This window comes from Pantherophis guttatus, chromosome 2 (genome assembly GCF_059756535.1).
Source record: "Pantherophis guttatus breed Tessera chromosome 2, ASM5975653v1, whole genome shotgun sequence".
Classification (NCBI taxonomy): domain Eukaryota; kingdom Metazoa; phylum Chordata; class Lepidosauria; order Squamata; family Colubridae; genus Pantherophis; species Pantherophis guttatus.
Window position 1 is genome coordinate 292,879,836 of NC_142064.1, and position 22,145 is coordinate 292,901,980.

Below are 22,145 nucleotides of genomic sequence, written 5' to 3' on the forward strand. Positions count from 1 at the left end.
TGGGAGGGGGAAGGGAGAGGGCGGGGAGGATGGGCTTGGGAGTAGGAGGAAAGGTCCCTCCCAATGGCTCCCTGTCAGACAAAGGCTTCAACATCTGTGCTTCTTTCCCCCCTTTTATATCAACCCAAATGCATTGAAGGAAGTTTTCACCTTTCTTCTGTTGCGTTTCCAGAGTGGTTTGGTTATTTCTTCTGTATAGTGCAACTCCACCTCCATCTCTTTCATTCGGCCTGCTTCTTATTTACAGAAGAGAAGAGAAGAGAAGAGAAGAGAAGAGAATAGAAGAAAAGAGAAGAGAAGAGAAGAGAAGAGAAGAGAAGAGAAGAGAAGAGAGAATAATGAAATAAAATAGAAAAGAGAAGAGAAGAATGGAATGGAATGGAATGGAATGGAATAGAATAGAGAAGAATGGAATAGAATAGAAAAAAGGATGGAATGGAATGGAATAGAATAAGGAAGAATGGAATGGAATAGAATGGAATAGAATAGAGAAGAATGGAATAGAAAAGAGAAGAATGGAATAAAATAGAATAGAAAAGAGAAGAATGGAATGGAATAGAATAGAATAGAATAGAAAAGAGAATGTTTTAACTTTTATATTTTTATATATGGTTTTTTATGTTTTTATATATGGTTTTTAAATTCATTTATTTATTGTATTTATTTATTGGTTCGATTTATATGCCACCCTTCTCCGGAGACTCAGGCAGCTTACAATGCGTTAAGCAATAGCCTTCATACTTTTGTATATACCTGCTTAGTTGGGTTTACGGCCCCCCCAAGCGGTGTTCTTTTTTATATATATATACAAAGTCAGCTTATTGCCCCCTCAATCCGGGTCCTCATTTTACCTACTCGAAAGGATGGAAGGCTGAGTCAATCTTGAGCTGGTGAGATTTGATCTGTTGATCTGCTGAACTAGCAGTCAGCTGAAGTAGCTGCAGTACTGCACTCTAACCACTGCGCCACCTCGGCTCATAATGCATTGTAAGCCGTTTTGAGTGTTCGGAGAAAGGCGGCATAGAAGTTGAACAAATAAAAAATAATAAAAATAATAAATAGAATGGAATAGAATAGGGGTGCCTCAGGGCTCGGTCCTCTCTTCCCTCCTATTTAACATCTACATGAAACCACTGGGTGAAATCATCCGACGACACGGGGTGTCAGTAATATGCTGATGATACCCAGCTGTATATCTCCACCCCTCGTCAGTTCAGTGAGGCAGTAGATGTGATGTGCTGGTGCCCGGAGGCTGTGAGGATCTGGATGGGAGTCAAGAGGCTCAGACTTAACCCAGACAAGACCGAATGGCTCTGGGTATTGCCCCCTAAAGACTATGTTGATTGTACATCCTTGGTTCTAGGGGGTGAGAAAGTGCACCCCTCAGAACGGGCTCGCAATTTGGGTGTCCTTCTAGACTCACAGCTGAAACTGGAACAACATCTGACAGCTGTAGCTAGGGGGACCTTTGCACAGGTTCGTCTGGTGCACCAATTGTGACCCTACTTGGATCAGGAGACTCTCCTCACAGTCACTCATGCCCTTGTCACTTCACGGTTGGATTATTGCAACGCGCTCTACATGGGCTACCCTTGAAAAGTGTTCGGAGGCTACAGTTGGTCCAGAATGCAGCCGCGTGAGTTATAGTGGGTGCGCCTAGATTCATCCACATTACATCAATTCTCCACGATCTGTACTGGCTCCCTATTGGTCTCCGGGTGCAATTCTAGGTGTTGGTCATTACCTTTAAAGTCCTATATGGCTCAAGGCCAGGCTATCTTCGAGATCGCCTTCTACCACATAGCTCCCAGCGACCGGTAAGATCCCACAGAGTTGGTCTCCTCCGGGTCCCGTCAGCTAAACAATGTTGGCTGGCAGGCCCGTGGGGGAGGGCCTTCTCTGTGGCTGACCCGGCTCTCTGGAACCAATTACCTCCTGAGTTCCGGAGCGCCCCCACCCTATTGGCCTTCCGCAAAGCGGTGAAGACCTGGCTCTTCCGGCAGGCCTGGGGCCGTTGATCTTGTTATAAGGATCTTGAGAGACCCGGCCACAAATTGGAGTGCATGTGTTTTAACATTTTTAAAGTTTTAATTTATTTATTTATTTATTTTAATTTATATACTGCCCTTCTCCCGAAGGACTCAGGGCGGTGTACAGCCAGAATAAGAACACACAAATAGAAAATTTAAAATTTATATTAAACAATATGGCCCGTAACTAATTAAAAACCCATTTTTTAAACATTAATGTTGTAATGTTTTTCTTTTAATTTTTTTATGGGATTGTTCGGATTGTCTTATTCTTTGTTGTAAGCCACCCAGAGTCCCTTGGGAGTTGGGCGGCATAGAAATGCAACAAAATAAATAAATAATAATAATAAAGAAAAGAAGAGAAGAATGGAATAGAATAGAAAAGAAAAGAGAAGAATGGAATGGAATAGAATAGAAAAGAGAAGAATGGAATAGAATAGAATGGAATAGAGAAGAATGGAACGGAATACAATAGAAAAAAGAATGGAATAGAGAAAAATGGAATAGAATAGAGAAGAATGGAATGGAATGGAATACAATAGAAAAGAGAAGAATGGAATAGAATAGAATAAAGAAGAAGAGAAAAGAAGAGAGAAGAATGGAATAGAATAGAATAGAAAAGAAGAATGGAATGGAATAGGAAAGAATGGAAGAGAAGAATGGAATGGAATGGAATACAATAGAATGGAATAGAGAAGAATGGAATACAATAGAGAAGAATGGAATACAATAGAAAAGAGAATAGAATGGAATGGAATAGGAAAGAAGAGAAGAATGAAATGGAAAAGAATGGAATAGGGAAGAATGGAATAGAAAAGAGAAGAATGGAATAGGGAAGAATGTAATGGAATACAATAGAAAAGAGAAGAATAGAAAAGAGAAGAATGGAATAGAATAGAAAAGAAAAGAGAGGAATGGAATGGAATAGAATAGAAAAGAGAAGAATGGAATACAGAAGAGAAGAGAAGAATGGAATGGAATAGAAAAGAAAAAAGCAATATTCTTTCTGGCAGCCCCTGAGATATGGGAAGATACCATCATGTCTCCTCTCCTCCTTCTTTTCATCAGACTAGAAAATACCCAGTTCCAACAACTTTTTTTTTTATGTTTTTGCCTCCATCTTTGTTGCTCTTCTCTGCACTCTTTCTAGAGTCTCCAGATCTTATTTATTATACAAAGCACAAAGAAAAATAGAAATAGGAAATCAGGAAAAGGAGAAAGACAGGAAAAGAGAGTCTGAGGTACAAGAGAAAAAAGGGGAAAAAAGACATTGACTTCTTTTTTAGCACAGTGCAAGGTTTTTTAAAAAAAGCCATTCCAGCCTGACAATTCAATCTAATATACAAAAGCAAAGTCATTTTATCTCTCTTTCCTTTGAACACTTTAAATGTGAAAATGCCCAATTTAACGGCTGAAGAAGGAAAGGGCAGAAAGGTCCTGAAGACCCTGTTGGCATGGCTGAGGGAGGGAGGGCTCCCGCCTGAGGGGATCTGCGCTCTGATTGGTCGCTGCGGGTGGAAAGGAGGCGTTTCCCTGTTTTCCCGCCTTTTCCTTCTGGGCGCCGTTTGAGATTTACCTCAGGATCTTCCTGGCTGTCTTCTCTGCTGCGAATCTTAAATACGTTTATAGGGAAGGAAAAGTAAAACTTTGTGTCCGTGTCTCCCTCTTCCTTTGGACAGCAGCTGCCTATTTCCTCCACGTTAAACCTCTTCGGTTGCCCCTTCCAGTCGGGGGTTTCTCTTTTATCCCCTGAGAGTGTCGGAAGAAAAATCAGGTCCAGTTCCAGGAAGGGAAGAAAATGGAGGCTGCTTAAGAAAGGAGGTTGATTGACGGGCGGAACCAACAACGGCCTGCAGTCAGAAGAGAAGAGCGCTGGAAGGGACCTTGGAGGCCATCTAGTCCAGCCCCTGTGGAAGGTCTCCGGGGAAAGGAGCGGGAGGCGGAGGAGAAACGGCCAAACTTTAATCCTTGAAAGGAAAAGGGGGATCCTGACCCACAGAAGGAAAGGAAAGGAAAGGAAAGGAACGGGGGGGGGGGGTGGAGGGACCTTCCGAGCAAGAGAAACGCGGGTTTCAAGGAGAAGAGTCGCCTTTTTCTGCCCCGAAGCGAAGCGGCGCCTCTCCCTGGTTTAGCTGAGGGGTTTCCGAGGGTCCCTTCGTATTGGGGGGTGTCTGCCTGTCCTCGCTACCTCGCTCCCCCCTTGACACCCAGCGCAGCGGCTCTTCCTACGGCAGAATCTCCGCGTGGAACGAAGGTGCCTTTGTGTCTTTTTCTCGGACCTTTGAGTTGGGAGGGGCCAGAAGGAGCTGAAGCACCAATGGGAATTCTCCCTGCTCGAGCGTCATCGGTCTCCAGGCAGAGTCCTTTGTGACGTCACCTGAAGGAGGAGGGAGACTTCGGCGCAGAGAGCGAAACTGAAAGTGGGAGGGGGATCCCTTCAGTCTTGGGGGGCTGCAGCTCAAGGGGGGGTTCAGGGCAGGCCCAGAAGGGACCCTCCACTTTCTTTGCTCTCTTCACGATCCTCAGCCAGACTTCCCTCTGGGTGCATGGAGGGGTGGACTAGACGTCCGCTTAGGTTCCCAAACTGCCCCGGGGGGGGCCTGGTCCTTCTCTGAAAGGGGCTTCCGGGCTGTTTCTAGCTAACTCGTGGGAGGGGGAGGGGCCCTGACACGGGGACTGGGGGGGCTGACTAAGGAGGAGAAGGGAACGAACCCCCCAGGGGCGGAGGGGGCAGCCCCAGAGTCAGGGAGGGGCTGGGAGGCCAAAGGGCTGCAGCTGAGAGAGGGTGAATCCATCCTGGCGCCGGTCTCCGAGGGGGCCGTTTTTTGCCCTCCGCTCAGCTGGGAAAAGGGGAGGAAAGAGGCTCCTTGAGCAGCAGCAGGGCCCTTTGGAGGCTGCGCAGGAATGGGGGGCTGCTCCAGGTCATCTGTGCAAGCGGTGGCGGAGGGGGGGGCATTTTTATCTTATTTCTTTTTTCCTTCTGTCATAGTTTCTACTCCTTCACTTCAGAGCGAGGCTAGGAGAGCTTTTCCTCCCACGGGGTTCAATACAGTGGATGGGGGGAGGGATTCCCCTTTATTCATCCCCAGCAGAGCCCCTCCAGGTAGGATCGGGGGGGCAGGTAAAAGGAAGTCCGTACTCCCCTCCAGGGCTGGCGTGAACCCCCCCTTGAGCTACGGCCCCCCAAGACTGAACGGCCCCCCTCCCACTTTCTCCGCTTCTCTCTGCAAGGAACTCTCCATCGGGTGAAGGCGAGGACGACTCTGCCCGGAGACCGATGACGCGTCAGAAGGGAGACATCTCATTGGTCCTTCAGCTTTTCTGGCCACTCCCAATTCCGAAGTCCGAGGAAAACAGACCCCCCTCCCATCCACACCCACCTCTGGGGCTGGGAGCCTCCGCGTCCTTCTCCTCTCCTTTTTGTGGGGCAGCATCCATGGGCTCTGCTGGGCTCCCCCTGATGCTGCTGGTGGGGCGCTGGCCGGGATCCCCGGAAGCGAAGGGGGGAAGGAGGGGGCTCGTCGTGGGGAGGGGAGGGTCTGGGAGTCAGTGCTCCTGGAGGGGGGAGATGGGTTTGGGACCCCAGAAGTGGGGAAAGGGGTCGAGGGCAAGAGAGGCGGGAGTCTCTGTGTGGTCTCCGCTCCCTTCCTTCGCCCCACTTCCTTTGAAGAGAAATATCGTTTCCAAATGTTCTTGTAGCCTTTGTATTCTTTTTTCTCTATGAGCTTGGGCTTGTAGGAGCTGCTTTCAAAAACCATCTCAGGCTGCCCAAATTCTAACTGCTGTACGTGGGGGTGAAAAGAGAAGGGGGAACGTTGTGTCTAGGTAGCGTTGAAAGAAGATGCCTCAGCTGGCTGAAGGTGGAGCTTGGGGTCCCTGGGCTGTTGGACTGAGGATTGATTGGAGGTTGTGATTCAGGGGGGAAGTTTCAAACTTTTGCTTTTATTGGGTGTAATTCCGGATCCGGTTCAGAATTGGAATCACACCGAGTCCTTTCCAGTTTAACGCGTGCCTAATAAAATGGATTTGAAAAGGAAGATGGATGCCTTGGACTTCATTTTTCTTGACATCAGCCCTGAAACTCCGTCCTAAGAATCCATCCTCTGAGATTAGCTCCGTTCTTCTGGAGGGGAGCTGAAGGAAATATTTTCCCAAAAGAAGAAGAAGAAAAATCCATATCCATGGCTATGTGTCAGAGGATCTGAGTGGATTTTCTTCCTCGGAAAAGGTTTCAATATTATTTTAAGAAGAGTGAAAGGATGGATGGGTGGACGGTATATCAATCCAAGCAATTCATTTATAATTTATAAAATAGCCTGGAATTTTAATAGAAATTCTGTGAACTACAGTAATCCTATACTCTCAACTATATGGTTATAGCATCAACCATATAGATGCCTTCTCTTCCCCCCCAACCCCCCATATTATCCCCCAAACAGACCTTCTGTTTCTTCTACTCCTCTTTCACTACATCCATAGAAAACCGTTTTTCTAGTCTTTGCGGGAGATTCAGGTTCCTGTGAGTTACGCAAAGGCGGCTTAGACAGACCCTGAATTCCAGATCCTGTTTAAAGAGCTTTGTGGGTCCAGAGGTGGCCTGGATCCTTTCCTGGCTGGAGGGGTCAAACTCCCCCCTGGCCCAGCACCAGCCTCAGCAGCCCAGAGCCAGGTCCCCCCCAGCAGCTGAAGTCCGCATCTGCCCCACAGTTGTATATCTGGACACAGCCAGTTGCACAGAGTCAGCCCCAGATCCAGGCAGCCACTGTGGGGCCTCCATCCCTCACCTGGCCCAGGCAGAACCTCTGGGCCCCTTTCATGCTTCCAACCCCCCAAATATTGCGATTTTCTCTGAGTTTTCTCTGCCATCCCCAGCTACACACACACACACACAAATACACATACATAGTTTCTTTCTCCAAGCCCCAACAGCTGCAGAGGCGCTTGGGCTTCGCTTCCCCAGCCTGAAGCTTTGGGCTCCTCCGAAGCAGAACTGAGGAACTGGCCAGGATCCAGCAGGCAACAGGCCTCGATTCTTCATCAGGGCAGCTCAGGGACTCTCCTCCTCCACCCAATTGCTGAGCCTCCAGGTGGGGCAGCCCCTTGGTCCTCTGGCCCACTGGAAGTGGCTGAAGTTTTGGAAGTTCCTGACTCCCGAGGAGACCTTGGAGAGCCCAGGAAACAAACCATGGAGGGTTGGAGAAATGTCACTCAAGGCTCAAAGGACCAAAATTCTCCCTCTTTGGACCCTTTGTGTGGAGACCCTCCCTGCTCTCTGGGGGAGGCTCTGATGGAGGGAGGGAGGGAGGGAGAGAGGCATTGGGTGCAAAATGGGGCAGGAGCCTCCCCTGGCTGTGAGGGACTCAAACAGGCTCAAATGCTGGAGGAAGAGGCCCCGGCCGACCCCAGGAGACCCTCCAGCTCCAGCATTTTCAAAGCAACGGAAGAGGCTCTCCAGGGGGAGCAGAGAAGGTCTCCGAGGGGTCCCCTCCACCTGGCAGGACTTATTGAGGAGGGGGTCCTGCCTCTTCCCCTCATTGGGATCCCCCCACCCTCTTCACGAAACAATTCTGGCTTCGGACCCAAAGCAGCCGGGATGGTCAATCCAGAGGCAGGGGAGGGAGGCCTCCATCTGGGGAGGGGAGATATTTTCAGAGGGTCTGCTGGAAAAACACAGGGTGGGCTTCCTCCCTCCCTTTCAGCCCCCCAGGCAGACCCACACAGTGGTGGGAGGTTTATTGGACAGGACAGGAGGGAGGGAGAATTCCCCGCCTCTTTCTGGGAGGAAAAGGGGGCAAAAGACCAGCGATTCCCCCATGTCATCTCCAGGGACTTTTGGAATTTTGCTTAATTGACCTAATTGGGGGGTTGATCAAGAGGAGAAGCCTCCCCCTCCCCCCTTCAGACGTTTCAGAGTAACAGAGAAGATGGAGCTAGGATGGAGGTGGCAGCAAAGGAGGGAGCCTACAGCGTTTTGGCACAACTTACGTGAAATGTCAAAATGGGAGAATCAAGAAGATAAAGTCACAAATTTGGGGTGCTCCCTCTCCTTTCCCCCCATGTCCTAAACGGCTCCTCCTTCCCTTCTTCACATTTTCAAATGTGGCAACATCCTGGGTGAGATTTTAATTTCTGTGTGTTTTTATGTTGTATTGCACCGCATTTGGGGGAGTCAGTAAGGAGAAGCTGCCCAAAATGTCGAGATCCTTGCTGAGGGGGCTGATTTGGGGGGTTTCGGAGGGAGATCCCCCCCAGACCAGGCTATGCCTGCAAGCGGAAAGCCACCTTCCCAGATGGCAGATTCTGCCCAGGATGAAGGGGGAAGGGAGGCAGGAAGGGATCCAGAGGGAGGGAGATCTTGGGGAAAGGGAAGGTGGGGCAATTAGGACTGAGGAGATCAGACCGATCCCAGGATCACAGCAGCCTTGGAGTGGGTCCCTCTTGATCTCCCCCTTCACCAAATGCTCCAACTGGCACAACTCTTGGGTGGATTAAAAGGGGGAGGGATCTGGGTGAGCCCCCCAAGAGGTTCCTTTTAAAGGTTCACTCCAGCTCAGAGTACTTTGCTAACAGTGTTTCTCACTGTTGAAGGATTGTTTTTAATAACTGTTAATTCTTTAATGCTGAAGAACATTCAATTTGTTATTGGTAATTTAAAGCCGGGATCTAATCTGGTCGCCACCCAGACAAAGAACATCATTTCCGGTGTGGGTTGTTGTTGTTTTTTTCATAATAAGCCCATTTGTATCTTGGAACATTAAAGATCTTTGTGGAATAGCTAAAAAAAAAAGGCAGCGGCTTTGCAAAGTGAAAATCATGATTATTTGTTTGAACAAGAAATGCAATGAGAAAGAAGCTTTTAGCAAGAAAATGGATGGAGTAGATTTAAATCAGTGGAAATTGAAGAGTTTTAATTTGGCATTTTGGACTATGCGCTGGGAAAATTGGATGCTTCAGTACCTGTACCCCGAGAACGTGGATTTTGGCGATCATGAGGATATATCCGAAGAACCAAATCTTCCTTTCTTATGTATAGCACAGGGTGAAATATTGTATATGTTGTTTGTAATGTTAGTAATTTAAAATATAAAATGAATAAAAAAATAAAAATATATATAAAAAAAAATTAATTTGGCATTTTTATTGAAAACATCTTCAACTCGTATTTATTTTATTTATTTATTTTTAAAATTTTTATACCGCCCCCTCTCCCGAAGGACTCGGGGCGGTGAACAGCCAAAATTAAAAACACACAATACAAATATTAAAATACTTTAAAACGAAATTAAATCTTTGGCTTCCCCAATTTAAAACCCCTTACCCATAAAATTCTCCAATTAAAATTTTTTAACCCAGCCCGGCTTGCTGAAATAAAAAAAGTCTTCAGGGCCCGGTGGAAGGTACGGGGGTCCGGGATCAGTCGTATCCCTGGGGGTAGCTCATTCCAGAGGGCGGGTGCCCCCACAGAGAAGGCTCTTCCCCGGGGGGGGGGTCACCAGCCAACATTGCCTGACAAACGGCACCCTGAGGAGGCCCTCTCTGTGGGAGCGTATTGGCCGGTGGGAGGTTATCGGAGGCAGAAGGTGGTCTCGTAAATAACCGGGCCCTAAGCCATGGAGCGCTTTGAAGATGAGAACCAATACCTTGAAGCGCACCCGGAAGACCACTGGAAGCCAATGCAGCTCGCGCAGGAGAGGTGTCACGTGGGAGCGCCATGTCGCCCCCATAAGTACCCGCGCAGCCGCATTCTGCACCAGTTGGAGCCTCCGAGTGCTCAAGGGGAGCCCCACGTAGAGAGCGTTGCAGTAGTCCAGGCGGGAAGTAACGAGGGCTTGAGTGACCGTGCATAGGGAGTCCCGATCCAGAAAGGGGCGCAACTGGCGTATCAGGCAAACCTGATAGAAAGCCCCCCTGGCCACGGCCGTCATATGCTCTTCTAAAGACAGCCGTGCGTCCAGGAGGACACCCAAGTTACGCGCCCTCTCCGTGGGGGCCAATGTGTCACCCCCAATAGTCAGTGATGGCACCAGCTGACTATATCGGGACGCCGGCAGCCATAGCCACTCAGTCTTGGAGGGGTTGAGTCGGAGCCTGTTCCTCCCCATCCAGACCCGCACGGTCTCCAGGCACCGGGACACCACTTCATCGTTGGGGTGGTCCGGGGTGGAGATGTACAGCTGGGTATAATTATTTATTTTATTTATTTTTATTTTATTCGGCTTATATGCCGCCCTATCTCACAATGGACTCAGGGCGGCTCACAACAATAAAACACAAACCACAATAAAAATAAAGACTAAAATCTAAAAATTTTAAAATGAACCCATTAAAACCCTTAAAACCCCATCATCAGACCAGGTCAAGGGATTTGAAAAGCCAAGTATAATTACTTTTAGTAGGAAAATAAACAGACTATCAGATGGCATGAATCATTTTTATGGCCCAATCCAAAATTACACCTAATTTTAGACAAAAATGTACTGATAACATTTTGGGTTTCCAATTGGATGAGATGGGAGTTGCTGGAGAGAGTTTTTAATTCACTTCTGGATCCACTAGTGAAGTGGAAGAATATTTCTTTTTCTTTTTAAAGACCCCTCCAGAGACACAACTTTCTCCTTCTGTCCATCCAGGAATTGAGGGAGCCCTGGTGCCTGAAGTCCAAAGCCCAGTACGAGTCTTTGGTGGTTGGCGCCCCTATCCGCATTTTCGGGTCAAGCAGGAGATCCTATACCATTTCAGGATCTATTGATATTCCTACAGGATCTATTTCAGACAAGTGACTATCCAGTCTCTTCTTTAAAATGTCCAGAGATGAAGCAACCACAATGTCTCTGAAGGAAAGCTGTTCCACTGGTTAATTGTCTTCACTGTAAGGAAGATTCTCCTTAATTCGAGGCTGCTTCTCTCCTTGATTAGTTCACAGGCATTGTTTCTTGTCCTGCCCTCTCGTGCTCTGGAAAATAAATTGACCACCTTTCTCTTTGTGGCAGCCTCTCAAGTACTGGAATACTGCTATCCTATCACTCCTAATCCTTCTCTTCTGTAGACTAGCCACACCCAAATCCTGTGACCGTTCTTCAGTCTTCAGGCCTTTAATCAACTTAGCTGCTCTTCTTTGCACTTTCTCCAAAGCTTAAACATCTTTTTTGTAATGTGATGACCAAAAGTGGATGCAGTATTCCAGGTGTGGTCTTACTAAGGCTTTAAAAAACAGTACTAATACTTAATGTGATTGTGATTCTATGCCTCTGTTTGTACAATCAAGGATTATATTAGCTTTTTTTGCCTGCTGCCACATACACGTTTAATCCATTCGGACTCCCAAGGTCCCCCTCACAATTACTGTTTTTGAGCCAGGTTTCATGTAATCTGTTTTTCCTGCCCAGGTGTAGAATCTTACTTTTCTCCACTTTAACTTTCATTTTGTTGGATTCAACCTTGTCTCATTTGGATCAGAAAGGCACAATATGCATACACATACAAATCTATAGAGACAGGGTGGGTCAGTGGTTAGAATGCAGTACAACAGGCTAATTGCCCACAGGCAGGAGTTCGATCCTGATCGGCTCATGGTTGATTCAGTCTTTCATCTTTCTGAGGTCGTTAAAATGAGGAACCAGATTGCTGGGGAACATATGCTGACTTTGTAACCTGCTCAGAGACTATGGTAAAGCATTGTGGAGTGGTATATAAGTCTAAGTGGAATTGCTGTTGCAATATAGTTTCTCCCGAGCGTGGATCCTTTTATGATAAGTAAGACTACCTTTTTGAGCAAAAGTCTTTCCACATTCCATGCATTTATATGGCTTCTCCCCTGTGTGGATCATTTTATGGGAAATAAGATAAGCTCTTTGAGCAAAGGTCTTTCCACATTCCATGCATTTATATGGTTTCTCCCCTGTATGGATCCTTTTATGGATCGTAAGTGTACTGCTATGAGCAAAAGTCTTTCCACATTCCATGCATTTATATGGCTTCTCCCCTGTGTGGATTCTTTTATGGGAAATAAGATGATCTCTTTTAGCAAAGGTCTTTCCACATTCCATGCATTTAAATGGTTTCTCTCCTGTGTGGATCTTTTTGTGATTTATAAGGCTACAGCTTTGAGCAAAGGTCTTTCCACATTCCATGCATTTAAATGGTTTCTCTCCTGTGTGGATTCTTTTATGGGAAATAAGATGATCTCTTTTAGCAAAGGTCTTTCCACATTCCATGCATTTAAATGGTTTCTCTCCTGTGTGGATCTTTTTGTGATTTATAAGGCTACAGCTCTGAGCAAAAGTCTTTCCACACTCCATGCATTTATATGGCTTCTCTCCTGTATGGCTTCTTTTATGGGGAATAAGACTACATCTATGAGCAAAGGTCTTTCCACACTCCATGCATTTATATGGCTTCTCTCCTGTATGGATTCTTTTATGGGAAATAAGAGTAACTCTTCTAGCAAAGGTCTTTCCACATTCCATGCATTTATATGGTTTCTCCCCTGTATGGTTCCTTTTATGGATCGTAAGTGTACTGCTATGAGCAAAAGTCTTTCCACATTCCATGCATTTATATGGCTTCTCCCCAGTGTGGATTCTTTTATGGGAAATAAGAGTAACTCTTCTAGCAAAGGTCTTTCCACATTCCATGCATTTAAACGGTTTTTCTCCTGTGTGGATTATTTTATGGGAAATAAGATGATCTCTTTTAGCAAAGGTCTTTCCACATTCCATGCATTTAAATGGTTTCTCCCCTGTGTGGATTCTTTTATGGGAAATAAGATGATCTCTTTTAGCAAAGGTCTTTCCACATTCCATGCATTTATTCAGCGTCTCCCCTGTGTGGATCCTCTTATGGGAAATAAGATCACGTTTATCAGCAAAGCTCTTTCCACACTCCATGCATTTATATGGTTTCTCCCCTGTGTGGAGCTTTTTGTGTCTTCTAAGGCCACTATTATATGCAAAGGTCTTTCCACACTCCATGCATTTAAATGGCTTCTCCCCTGTGTGGATCATCTTATGTAAAGTAAGTGTACTGCTATGAGCAAAGGTCTTTCCACACTCCATACATTTATATGGCTTCTCTCCCGAGTGGATCCTTTTATGGGAAGTAAGATTACTGTTATGAGTAAAGGTCTTTCCACACTCCATGCATTTATATGGTTTCTCCCCTGTATGGATCCTCTTATGGAAAATAAGATAACTTTTGTGAGCAAAGCTCTTTCCACACTCCATGCATTTATATGGTTTCTTTCCTGTGTGAAGCTTTTTGTGTCTTCTAAGGCCACTATTATATGCAAAGGTCTTTCCACACTCCGTGCATTTATACGGCGTCTCCCCTGTATGGATCCTTTTATGGATAGTGAGTGTATTGCTCTGAGAAAAGGTCTTTCCACACTCGTTGCATTTGTAGAGCTTCTCCCCAGTGTGAATCCTTTCATGGGAAATAAGATGCCACCTTTTTCTAAAACATTTTCCACATTTCAAACATTTATATGTCTTCTCTTTTGTGTCAATAGCTTTTTGAGATGTAAGGAAGTTATTTCCAAGAGAAAGAATGAATGTCCCATTGTAATTTTGTCTGTTGTGTCTTCTTATAGCATCTCCTCCTTTGTTTAGGGTTACATCCTGTTCATTTATTTGTACTTTAGCTTTGATTAGTTTCACACTTTTTCCGGTATATTTTTTCCTTATTTTCTCTTGTTGGGCAAGAAAGTCTTGCATCGGAGCATCAGTGGAAGATGAGCTTTCCTGATTCCAATTCTTTGAGTGGTTTCTCTCATGGCTTTCGAATTCCATTTGAATTCCAAACTTCTCCCTTTCATCTTTAGCATTGATCACTTGGAACAGTTCACAGGAATCTTGATTCTCCTGCCCATTATTACCTTCGAAGCAAAAAGGAAAAGAAAATGATAACAAGGTTAGAGAAAAAGATCAAAGTGTAGAAAGTCAACTGAATTTCCTTCTGAATTTCTCCAAAATTCTATTAGGTTGTATGTTTGCATGCCTACAGGGGTGTGATATGGACAGTATGATTTCTATATTCATTTATTTTATTTATTTTATTTGTTTCAATTTATATGCCGCCCCTCTCCGAGGACTCATGAGTCCAGAAAGCTTTGGAAATATCTAGAAAACATCTCTTTCTTTATAATTATCTATATATAAGCAAATCTCACTCAGAATCAGTTTTGAGTTAAGGAATAATCAGGAGAAACATCCAAGGAGGAATTAGGAGAAAACTTTAGAATTATTGGAGTGGGTTAATTTCACCAAAGACCTGTGAGAAATGAAACAATTTTGAAACAAACACTTTCTTCCACAGTGTACCTTGGGGCAGCTGCTCCACAGTGTCTGTCTGGTGAGCGGGACCCCCGCTCGGCCCATTCCTTGATCCCAGTGATGAGACTTTGGAGCGAAATCCCTTGCTGAAGCCTCCCATTGGCTTGTAAGCGCTCTTCGTGCTGAGACTGGAAAGGTTGGGAGGTTTCAAGAATGGCTATTTCGCTGCCCCAATGTCCCATCGGCTTGGAAGGGCTCTTTGGCCGGATCTGGTACAGGCATCTGTTCGCAGAGAATGGAAGGCCTAAACTACTTTAGTGCAAGATCACACGAGACCAGGAGTGCAAGACCTCAGGCTATTAATCTCGCGTGATCTCAGACCCAGTACTTTAGGCCTGCATTCTTTTATAAACGGAGGACTTCACGAGATTCAGTGCAAAAGTGTTTGAAAACGAAGAGGCCTTCCCTCTCTGTTAGATCGGCGCAGGGAAAGCAAGACGCGACCAGCTCTGGTCCAATTCAGCACTTTATTTAAACACAAGAAAAAGACGAGTGGCTGTGCTGCCGGGGCTCTTTAAATACCCTCCGGCAGACTCAGCCGCCCAATGACAGATCTTTGATTTTCCCGCCGGTGGATTAGCCAATCACCGGCGGGTGTCCTTATAAGGACATAACACTCCTCCCCCCTTAGTCTGAAAGTTGTCCATTAAAGTCTATATACGTTACGAAGTCACGCAGGTAGGCGGAATGCCTGACCGTCCTGGAAGACCTGCACAGTTCACTCTGAGCTTCGCCGCTGACCTGGGTGGGCGAAGCTCCTGTCCTCTCCGGCTCCCTGGCTGGAGCAGCCCAGAGTCCGGCCGTCGAGTGTGCGGGATCCGTCCCAGCACCTCCGGCCACAACGTCTGGATCTTCCTGCTGGTGTCGCCGGTCCTTCCCTTGCCCGGAGTCTCTGGAACCTCGCGCTCGGACATCGCTGCTGTCCGGTGGGTGCCGTCCGAAACCCGGTAAGTCCACTGGTGTTTTCTTATGCTTCTGCGGCTCCCGTTGATGTCGGTGTTGGTTGTGGTCGACCTCGCCAGGATGTTGTTCGCCTCCTCGGTCGGGTGGGTGCAAGTCGACTTCGCAGGGTTGGTGCTGGTCAACCTGGTCAGGTTGTTGGTCGAGGTCTCCCTCACCGGTCGGTCGCTGGCTGGCTGGCTCTGCTGGGGTGTTGTGTGCCTCCCTCGCTTGGTTGTCCCCGGTCTACTGGCCTGGAGCGGAGGCCTCCCTGGCTGGGGTGTTGTTGGTTGCCTTTGCTGGGGGGGTTGAGATTCTCCACCCCGGGTCGTTCCCGGTCTCCCTCCAGGCTGCGTTGGCGGTCCCTCTCCCTGGAGTGGCGGGTGCCTGCCTCGCGGGGTTGGTGTCGCTGTCCCTCAGGCCGTAGGTACCGGTCTACCACTCTGGACTGTCGACGGTTCAGCTCACGGTAATGGCATCTGTCGACCTCGTCGGGGTTTGGTACGCCTACTCGTCGGGGTGTGGTACGCCTACCTCGTTGGGGTGTTGCAGGCCTATCTCGTCGGGGTGTGGTACGCCTACCTCGTCGGGGTGTCGCAGGCCTACCTCGTCGGGGTGTTGCAGGCCTACCTCACCGGGGTGTTGTAGGCCCACCTCGTCTGGCTGGTTTCCTTCCGATCCCCTCCAACTTTTCCGGAGCTGGTCGATGTGACGTCTACAGACCTGTCCATCTTCCAGCTCCACTCGGTAGGACTTTGGGCCGGTTGTGCTTTCGATCTTTCCTTTAATCCAGTGGTTCTCAACCTTCCTAATGCTGTGACCCTTTAATACAGTTCCTCATATTGTGGTGACCCCCAACCAGGGGTGGGTTCTAAATTTTTTTACTACCTGTTCTGTGGGCTTGGCTTATTTTGTGGGTGTTGCTTGGAGGTCATGTGACTGGGTGAACGTGGCTAGTTGGTCATGTGACCGGGTGGCCATGGCTATGTGTATAGGGACTATTCAGAGGGCTGAAAAAAGTCATTTCTGACAGGTCCTCGCACTTTTGACTGGTCCTCACACTTATGACCATCCTCACATTTATGCCTGTGCAGCATTCTTAACAACCATGTCACTCATTTCACAACTGCTTCTCCTCAACATGGTGATAAGATAGGGCAAAAAATGTAAAATGTGAGGACAGTCGTAAATTCGAGGACTGGTCAAAAGTGCGAGGACCAGTCAAAAATAACTTTTTCAGCCCTCTGAGTAGTCCCTGTGCACAAAAGGACTACCCAGAGGGCTGAAAAATGTTATTTCTGTCAGGTCCTCACACTTTTGACCGGTCTTCGCAGTTATGACTGGTCATCATTTATGCCCATTGTACCATTCTTAACAACCGTGTCACTCATTTCACAACTGCTTCTCTTCACCATGGTGACAAGATAGGGCAAAAACGTAAATTTTTTTAAGTGCTTTTAAGTGTTTTGTTTATTGTTTTTAATTTACGGGGCCAAATTTATATATGTATATTTTTAACTGTATTTTAATATTTGTACTTGATGTTTTTACTTGGCTGTTCACCGCCCTGAGTCCTCAGGGACAAGGGCGGTATACAAATTCAAAATAAAATAAAAATAAAAAATAAAATTGTGAAGACAGTCGTAAGTTCGAGGAGTGGTCAAAAGTGCGAGGACCAGTCAAAAATAACTTTTTCAGCCCTCTGAGTAGTCCATATGCATAAAAGGATACAGCAATAGAGAGGGATGAAGGAAGGGAAGGGAAATTAGAGTAGGAGTGAGGGTAAGAGGGGGAGGAAGAGAGGAGAAGGAGAAAGGAAGAGGAAGTAGGGAGGAGAAGAAGAGGGGGGGAAGAGAAAGTAAGAAGGAAAGAAAAGAGAGAGGTGGTTGGTTTGAGGAGAAAGTTTGCTGTACAATAAAAAAGATGAAAGGGAAGAAAGTCAACCCCAAACAAATATAAAGATATTAAGATAAAGAATGAATTGTTAAACTTTAAAGAATAAAAGAGAACAAATAGGAATAAATAGCAATAATTAGAAACACACATACAAACATACAACGTATTTTCTTTTAAGAGTATTTGGCCGGTTCACAAATTTAAACAGTTGTAGGAGGTTAGCACCCACCCCTTTCCTAGAAGAATGAAATATTTTGGGAAATATTAAAAAGGCAGAATATTATATTTCCCTGGATGAGAAATGGAGAAGCATATTTTACAGACAAAGCAGCTCCCACCTTCCTGCCCCCCACCCTTTGTTAATGGGCCAGAGGCAGAAAGTCAATCCTTTGTCAAAGGACATTTGCAACACAATAGCAACAGAAACTAACACAATGGGCCCCATCAAGCCATGTGAACCTGTCCACCATTAAACCATCTTTCCAAGCAGTCTCTATGTTTCCAGTGTCTTATTCCCCACTTGGAGCAGAACCCAGAAGGATATTTCTTCCAACACAGTATTTAGTCAGTTCAATTAAATTTACAATTTCTATATTTCCTTTTTACCATATTTATTCCTCATCTATTTTTTAAGAAAGCCAATATTACCCTTCATCCTCATCTCTAATCTTAATCAAATTCAGTTTTTCCCTTCTATTCTATATTATACCCCTTCGCATTGTCATCTATTTTTATATCCATCCTCACATTGGTTAATACAGTTGTTTAATACAAATTCAACATTTTAATATAAATCAATTAGTTATATAAGTATCTTTTTTGTATATTAATCAATATGAACATGAATACTCCAATTATTTCCATGCAATCCAATTTCTTACAAATCCATTAATTATATTTACCAATAATAATAAACCAAATAATTTCCCCCACATATTCCTCCAAACCACAACTTAACCATTTCTGCTTTCAACACAATATACAATTAATAGTATCTCAATTATTACAATTCCCTAGTTAAATAGAGCTTTTTTTCTTTTGTGTTTTAAAATCCTGAACCTCCTCTTGCCTAAGGTGACCAGACGTCCCGCTTTTGGCGGGACAGTCCCGCTTTTTAGCAATTTGTCCCGCGTCCCGCGGCGTTTCAAAAAAGTCCCGATTTTTCATTCTGCCTCCTCAGTCCCGCTGCCTCTTGAGCCCCAGCTGATGGCTAGAAGAAAAAAAAACTGTTTAAACTCTTGCACGGGGCTTCAAAGGGCTGCCCTACAGGCAATCAGTGTAAAGAGTTCCTGAAGCAGTTTTTTTTTCCCCTAGCTAAGCTGCAGAAACAAAACTGAAACCAGGATCTTTGGTGGAACGTGACAAAATGAGGCAGAGAGAGATTTATTTTTATTTTTATTTTTCCTCCCCAAAAAAGGTAGGTGAAAAACTGCAAAAAATGGGAAATTTAGGAGGAGAGTTCAAGATTTTAAAACACAAAAGAAAAAAAAGCTGTATTTAACTAGGGAATTGTAATAATTGAATTGAGATACTATTAATTGTATATTGTGTTGAAAGCAGAAATGTTTAAGTTGTGGTTCAGAGGAATATATGGGGGAAATTATTTGGTTTATTATTATTGGTAAAAATAATTAATTGATTTGTAAGAAATTGGATTGCATGGAAATAATTGGAATATTCATGTTCATATTGATTAATATACAAAAAAGATAGTTTTATAACTAATTGATTTATATTAAAATGTTGAATTTGTATTAAACAACTGTATTACATAATTACATAATTAAACAATGTGAGGATGGATATAAAAATAGATGACAATGGAAAGGGGTATAATATAGAATAGAAGGGAAAAATTGAATTTGATTAAGATTAGAGATGAGGATGAAGGGTAATATTGGTTTTTTAAAAAAAATAGATGAGGAATAAATATGGCAAAAAGGAAATATAGAAATTGTAAATTTAATTGAAGTGACTAAACACTGTTTAAATTTGTGAACCGGCCAAATACTCTGTTCAAAGAAAATAAATTGTATGTTTGTATGTGTGTTTCTAATTACTGCTATTTATTCATATTTGTTCTCTTTTATTCTTTAAAGTTTAACCATTCATTCTTTATCTTAATATCTTTATATTTGTTTGGGGTTGGCTTTCTTCCCTTTAATCTTTTTTATTGCACAGCAATCTTTCTCCTCAAACCTACCACCTCTCTCTTTTCTTTCCTTCTTACTTTCTCTTCCCCCCCCTCTTCTTCTCCTCCCTACTTCCTCTTCCTTTCTCCTTCTCCTCTCTTCCTCCCCCTCTTACCCTCACTCCTACTCTCATTTCCCTTCCCTTCCTTCATCCCTCTCTATTGCTGTATCCTTTTATGCATATGGACTACTCAGAGGGCTGAAAAAGTTATTTTTGACTGGTCCTCGCACTTTTGACCAGTCATCGAACTTACGACTGTCTTCACATTTTATGTTTTTTGCCCTATCTTATCACCATGGTGAAGAGAAGCAGTTGTGAAATGAGTGACATGGTTGTTAAGGATGCTGCATGGGCATAAATGTGAGGATGGTCATAAGTGTGAGGACCAGTCAAAAGTGCGAGGACCTGTCAGAAATGACTTTTTTCAGCCCTCTGGTTAGTCCTTTTGTGCATATGGACTACTCAGAGGGCTGAAAAAGTTATTTTTGATTGATCCTCGCACTTTTGTCCAGTCCTCAAACTTACGACTGTCCTCACATTTTACATTTTTGCCCTATCTTGTCATCATGGTGAAGAGAAGCAGTTGTGAAATGAGTGACATGGTTGTTAAGAATGCTGCACGGGCATAAATGTGAGGATGGTCATAAGTGTGAGGACCAGTCAAAAGTGCGAGGACCTGTCAGAAATGATTTTTTCAGCCCTCTGGTTAGTCCTTTTGTGCATATGGACTACTCAGAGGGCTGAAAAAGTTATTTTTGACTGGTCCTCACACTTTTGACCAGTCCTCGAACTTACGACTGTCCTCACATTTTACGTTTTTGCCCTATCTTGTCACCATGGTGAAGAGAAGCAGTTGTGAAATGAGTGACATGGTTGTTAAGAATACTGCATGGGCATAAATGTGAGGATGGTCATAAGTGTGAGGACCAGTCAAAAGTGTGAGGACCTGTCAGAAATGACTTTTCAGCCCTCTGAGTAGTCCCTATACACATAGCCATGGCCACCCGGTCACATGACCAGGTAGCCACGCCCACCCAGTCACATGGCCTCCAAGCCACGCCCACACAATAAGTCACGCCCACAATGGTGTCCTTCTTACCAATGTTAAAATCTGTTCACCTTACCCTATACACATAGCCATGGCCACCCGGTCACATGACCAGCTAGCCACGCCCACCCAGTCACATGACCAGCTAGCCACGCCCACAAAATAAGCCACGCCCACAATGTCCCCCTTTACCAATGTTAAAATCTGGTCACCTTACTCTTGCCCTAAATTTCCCATTGTTTGCAGTTTTGCACTTACCTTTTTTGGTGAGGAAAAAGAAAAAGAAATCTCTCTGCCTCATTTTGTCACATTGCAGCAAAGACCCTGCTTACTTTCAATTTCCCTTTGTCAGCATAGCTAGGGGAAAAAAAATCTGCTCCAGGAATTTGCCTCTTTGCAGCTAGCTAGCAACAGAGCCCTCCGCAAAACAGCTGAGAGTAGGGTGGCTCTTTGAAGTCCCGCGGCAAGAATTTAAAGTTTTTTTCCCTCTGGCCATCAGCTGGGACTCCGGAGGCAGCAATAGATTGGGAGTGGGCGGGGTAAGCGAACGGTGATTGGGAGATCCAACAGAGGCAGAGGGTGAGGGTGAGTGAAATCGTGTGGGGGGGTCGAGAGAGGGCTTTGGCGACCCCTGTGAAATGGCCGTTCGACCACCAAAGGGGTCGCGACCTCCAGGTTGAGAACTGCTGCTTTAATCCATTTCGGAGACCCGTGGAAATTGAGAGCGAAGACCGGGTCTCCTATGCCAAAAGCGCGAAGTGCCCGGCTGGCCGTTGCTGTCACCTCTGGGTTGTACTGTGGGTGTAGTCGATCCAGGGGTGACCTCAGGCGTCTGCCCATCAGCAACTCCGCTGGGCTCTTGCGGGTGGTGGCATGCGGTGTGATGTGCTGCGTCAGGAGGAAGTTGTCAATTCTTTCCTTCCAGTCGCCCGGGCCCATCTTGGTGAGTGTCTCCTTGGTGAGTCTCACCATCCGTTCCGCCTGCCTGTTTCCCGCTGGCCTGTAGGGTGCCGAGAGGGCATGGCGGATGCCCCGTTCAGCCAGGAACTCTTCCATGGACTTGGACGTAAGTTGAGGTCCATTGTCCGAGATCAGGACATCCGGCAGCCTGTGTGTGGCAAACAGGCACCTGAGTGCCCTGATGGTGGCTTCGGAAGTGGTAGATGCCATGGGGATGACCTCTAGCCACTTGGAGAAGGCGTCCACAACAATTAAGAGGTACTGCCCCTGCATCGGACCCACGAAATCGATGTGGATTCGTGCCCATGGGCATCTGGGCATCTCCCACTCCGATGATTGGGCTTGGGCGGGGGCAGGGCGTACCTCTTGGCACGGGTCACATCTGGCGACCCACTCTTCGATGTCTTTGTCTAGGGACGGCCACCAGACGTAACTCCGTGCCAGTCCTTTCATGCGCACGATGCCAGGGTGTCCATTGTGGAGTGTCTTGAGCGTCTTCTTCTGCAGAGCGCTGGGAATCAGCACCCGGTCTCCCCATAGGATACAGCCTTTCATGGTGGACAGCTCCTGTTGCTTGCGTGCGAAAGGGCTGAATTTTTCTGCCGGTTTCTCGGTTGGCCAGCCTCGCAGGACCCAGGATCTTACTTATTTGAGTATGGGGTCCCTCTGGGTGTGGGCTGCCACATCGGCGGACGTCACCGGGCAGTCTCTGTCGGCGTCGATGTGAAGGAGGCTGATGGTGGGTGCGGG

At 45.9% G+C, this 22,145-nt stretch overlaps 1 protein-coding gene across 1 annotated transcript in view; it reads right to left on the reverse strand.

Moving 5' to 3' along the window:
- LOC117659899 (uncharacterized) overlaps positions 1-22,145 on the reverse strand; it is a 47,169-nt gene that overhangs the window by 11,806 nt on the left and 13,218 nt on the right. The window contains 5 exon segments of the mRNA XM_087885416.1: positions 151-236; positions 4,260-4,407; positions 5,411-5,507; positions 5,690-5,812; positions 11,729-13,902. Of these exon segments, the coding sequence (XP_087741542.1) occupies positions 151-236; positions 4,260-4,407; positions 5,411-5,507; positions 5,690-5,812; positions 11,729-13,902 (2,628 nt within the window).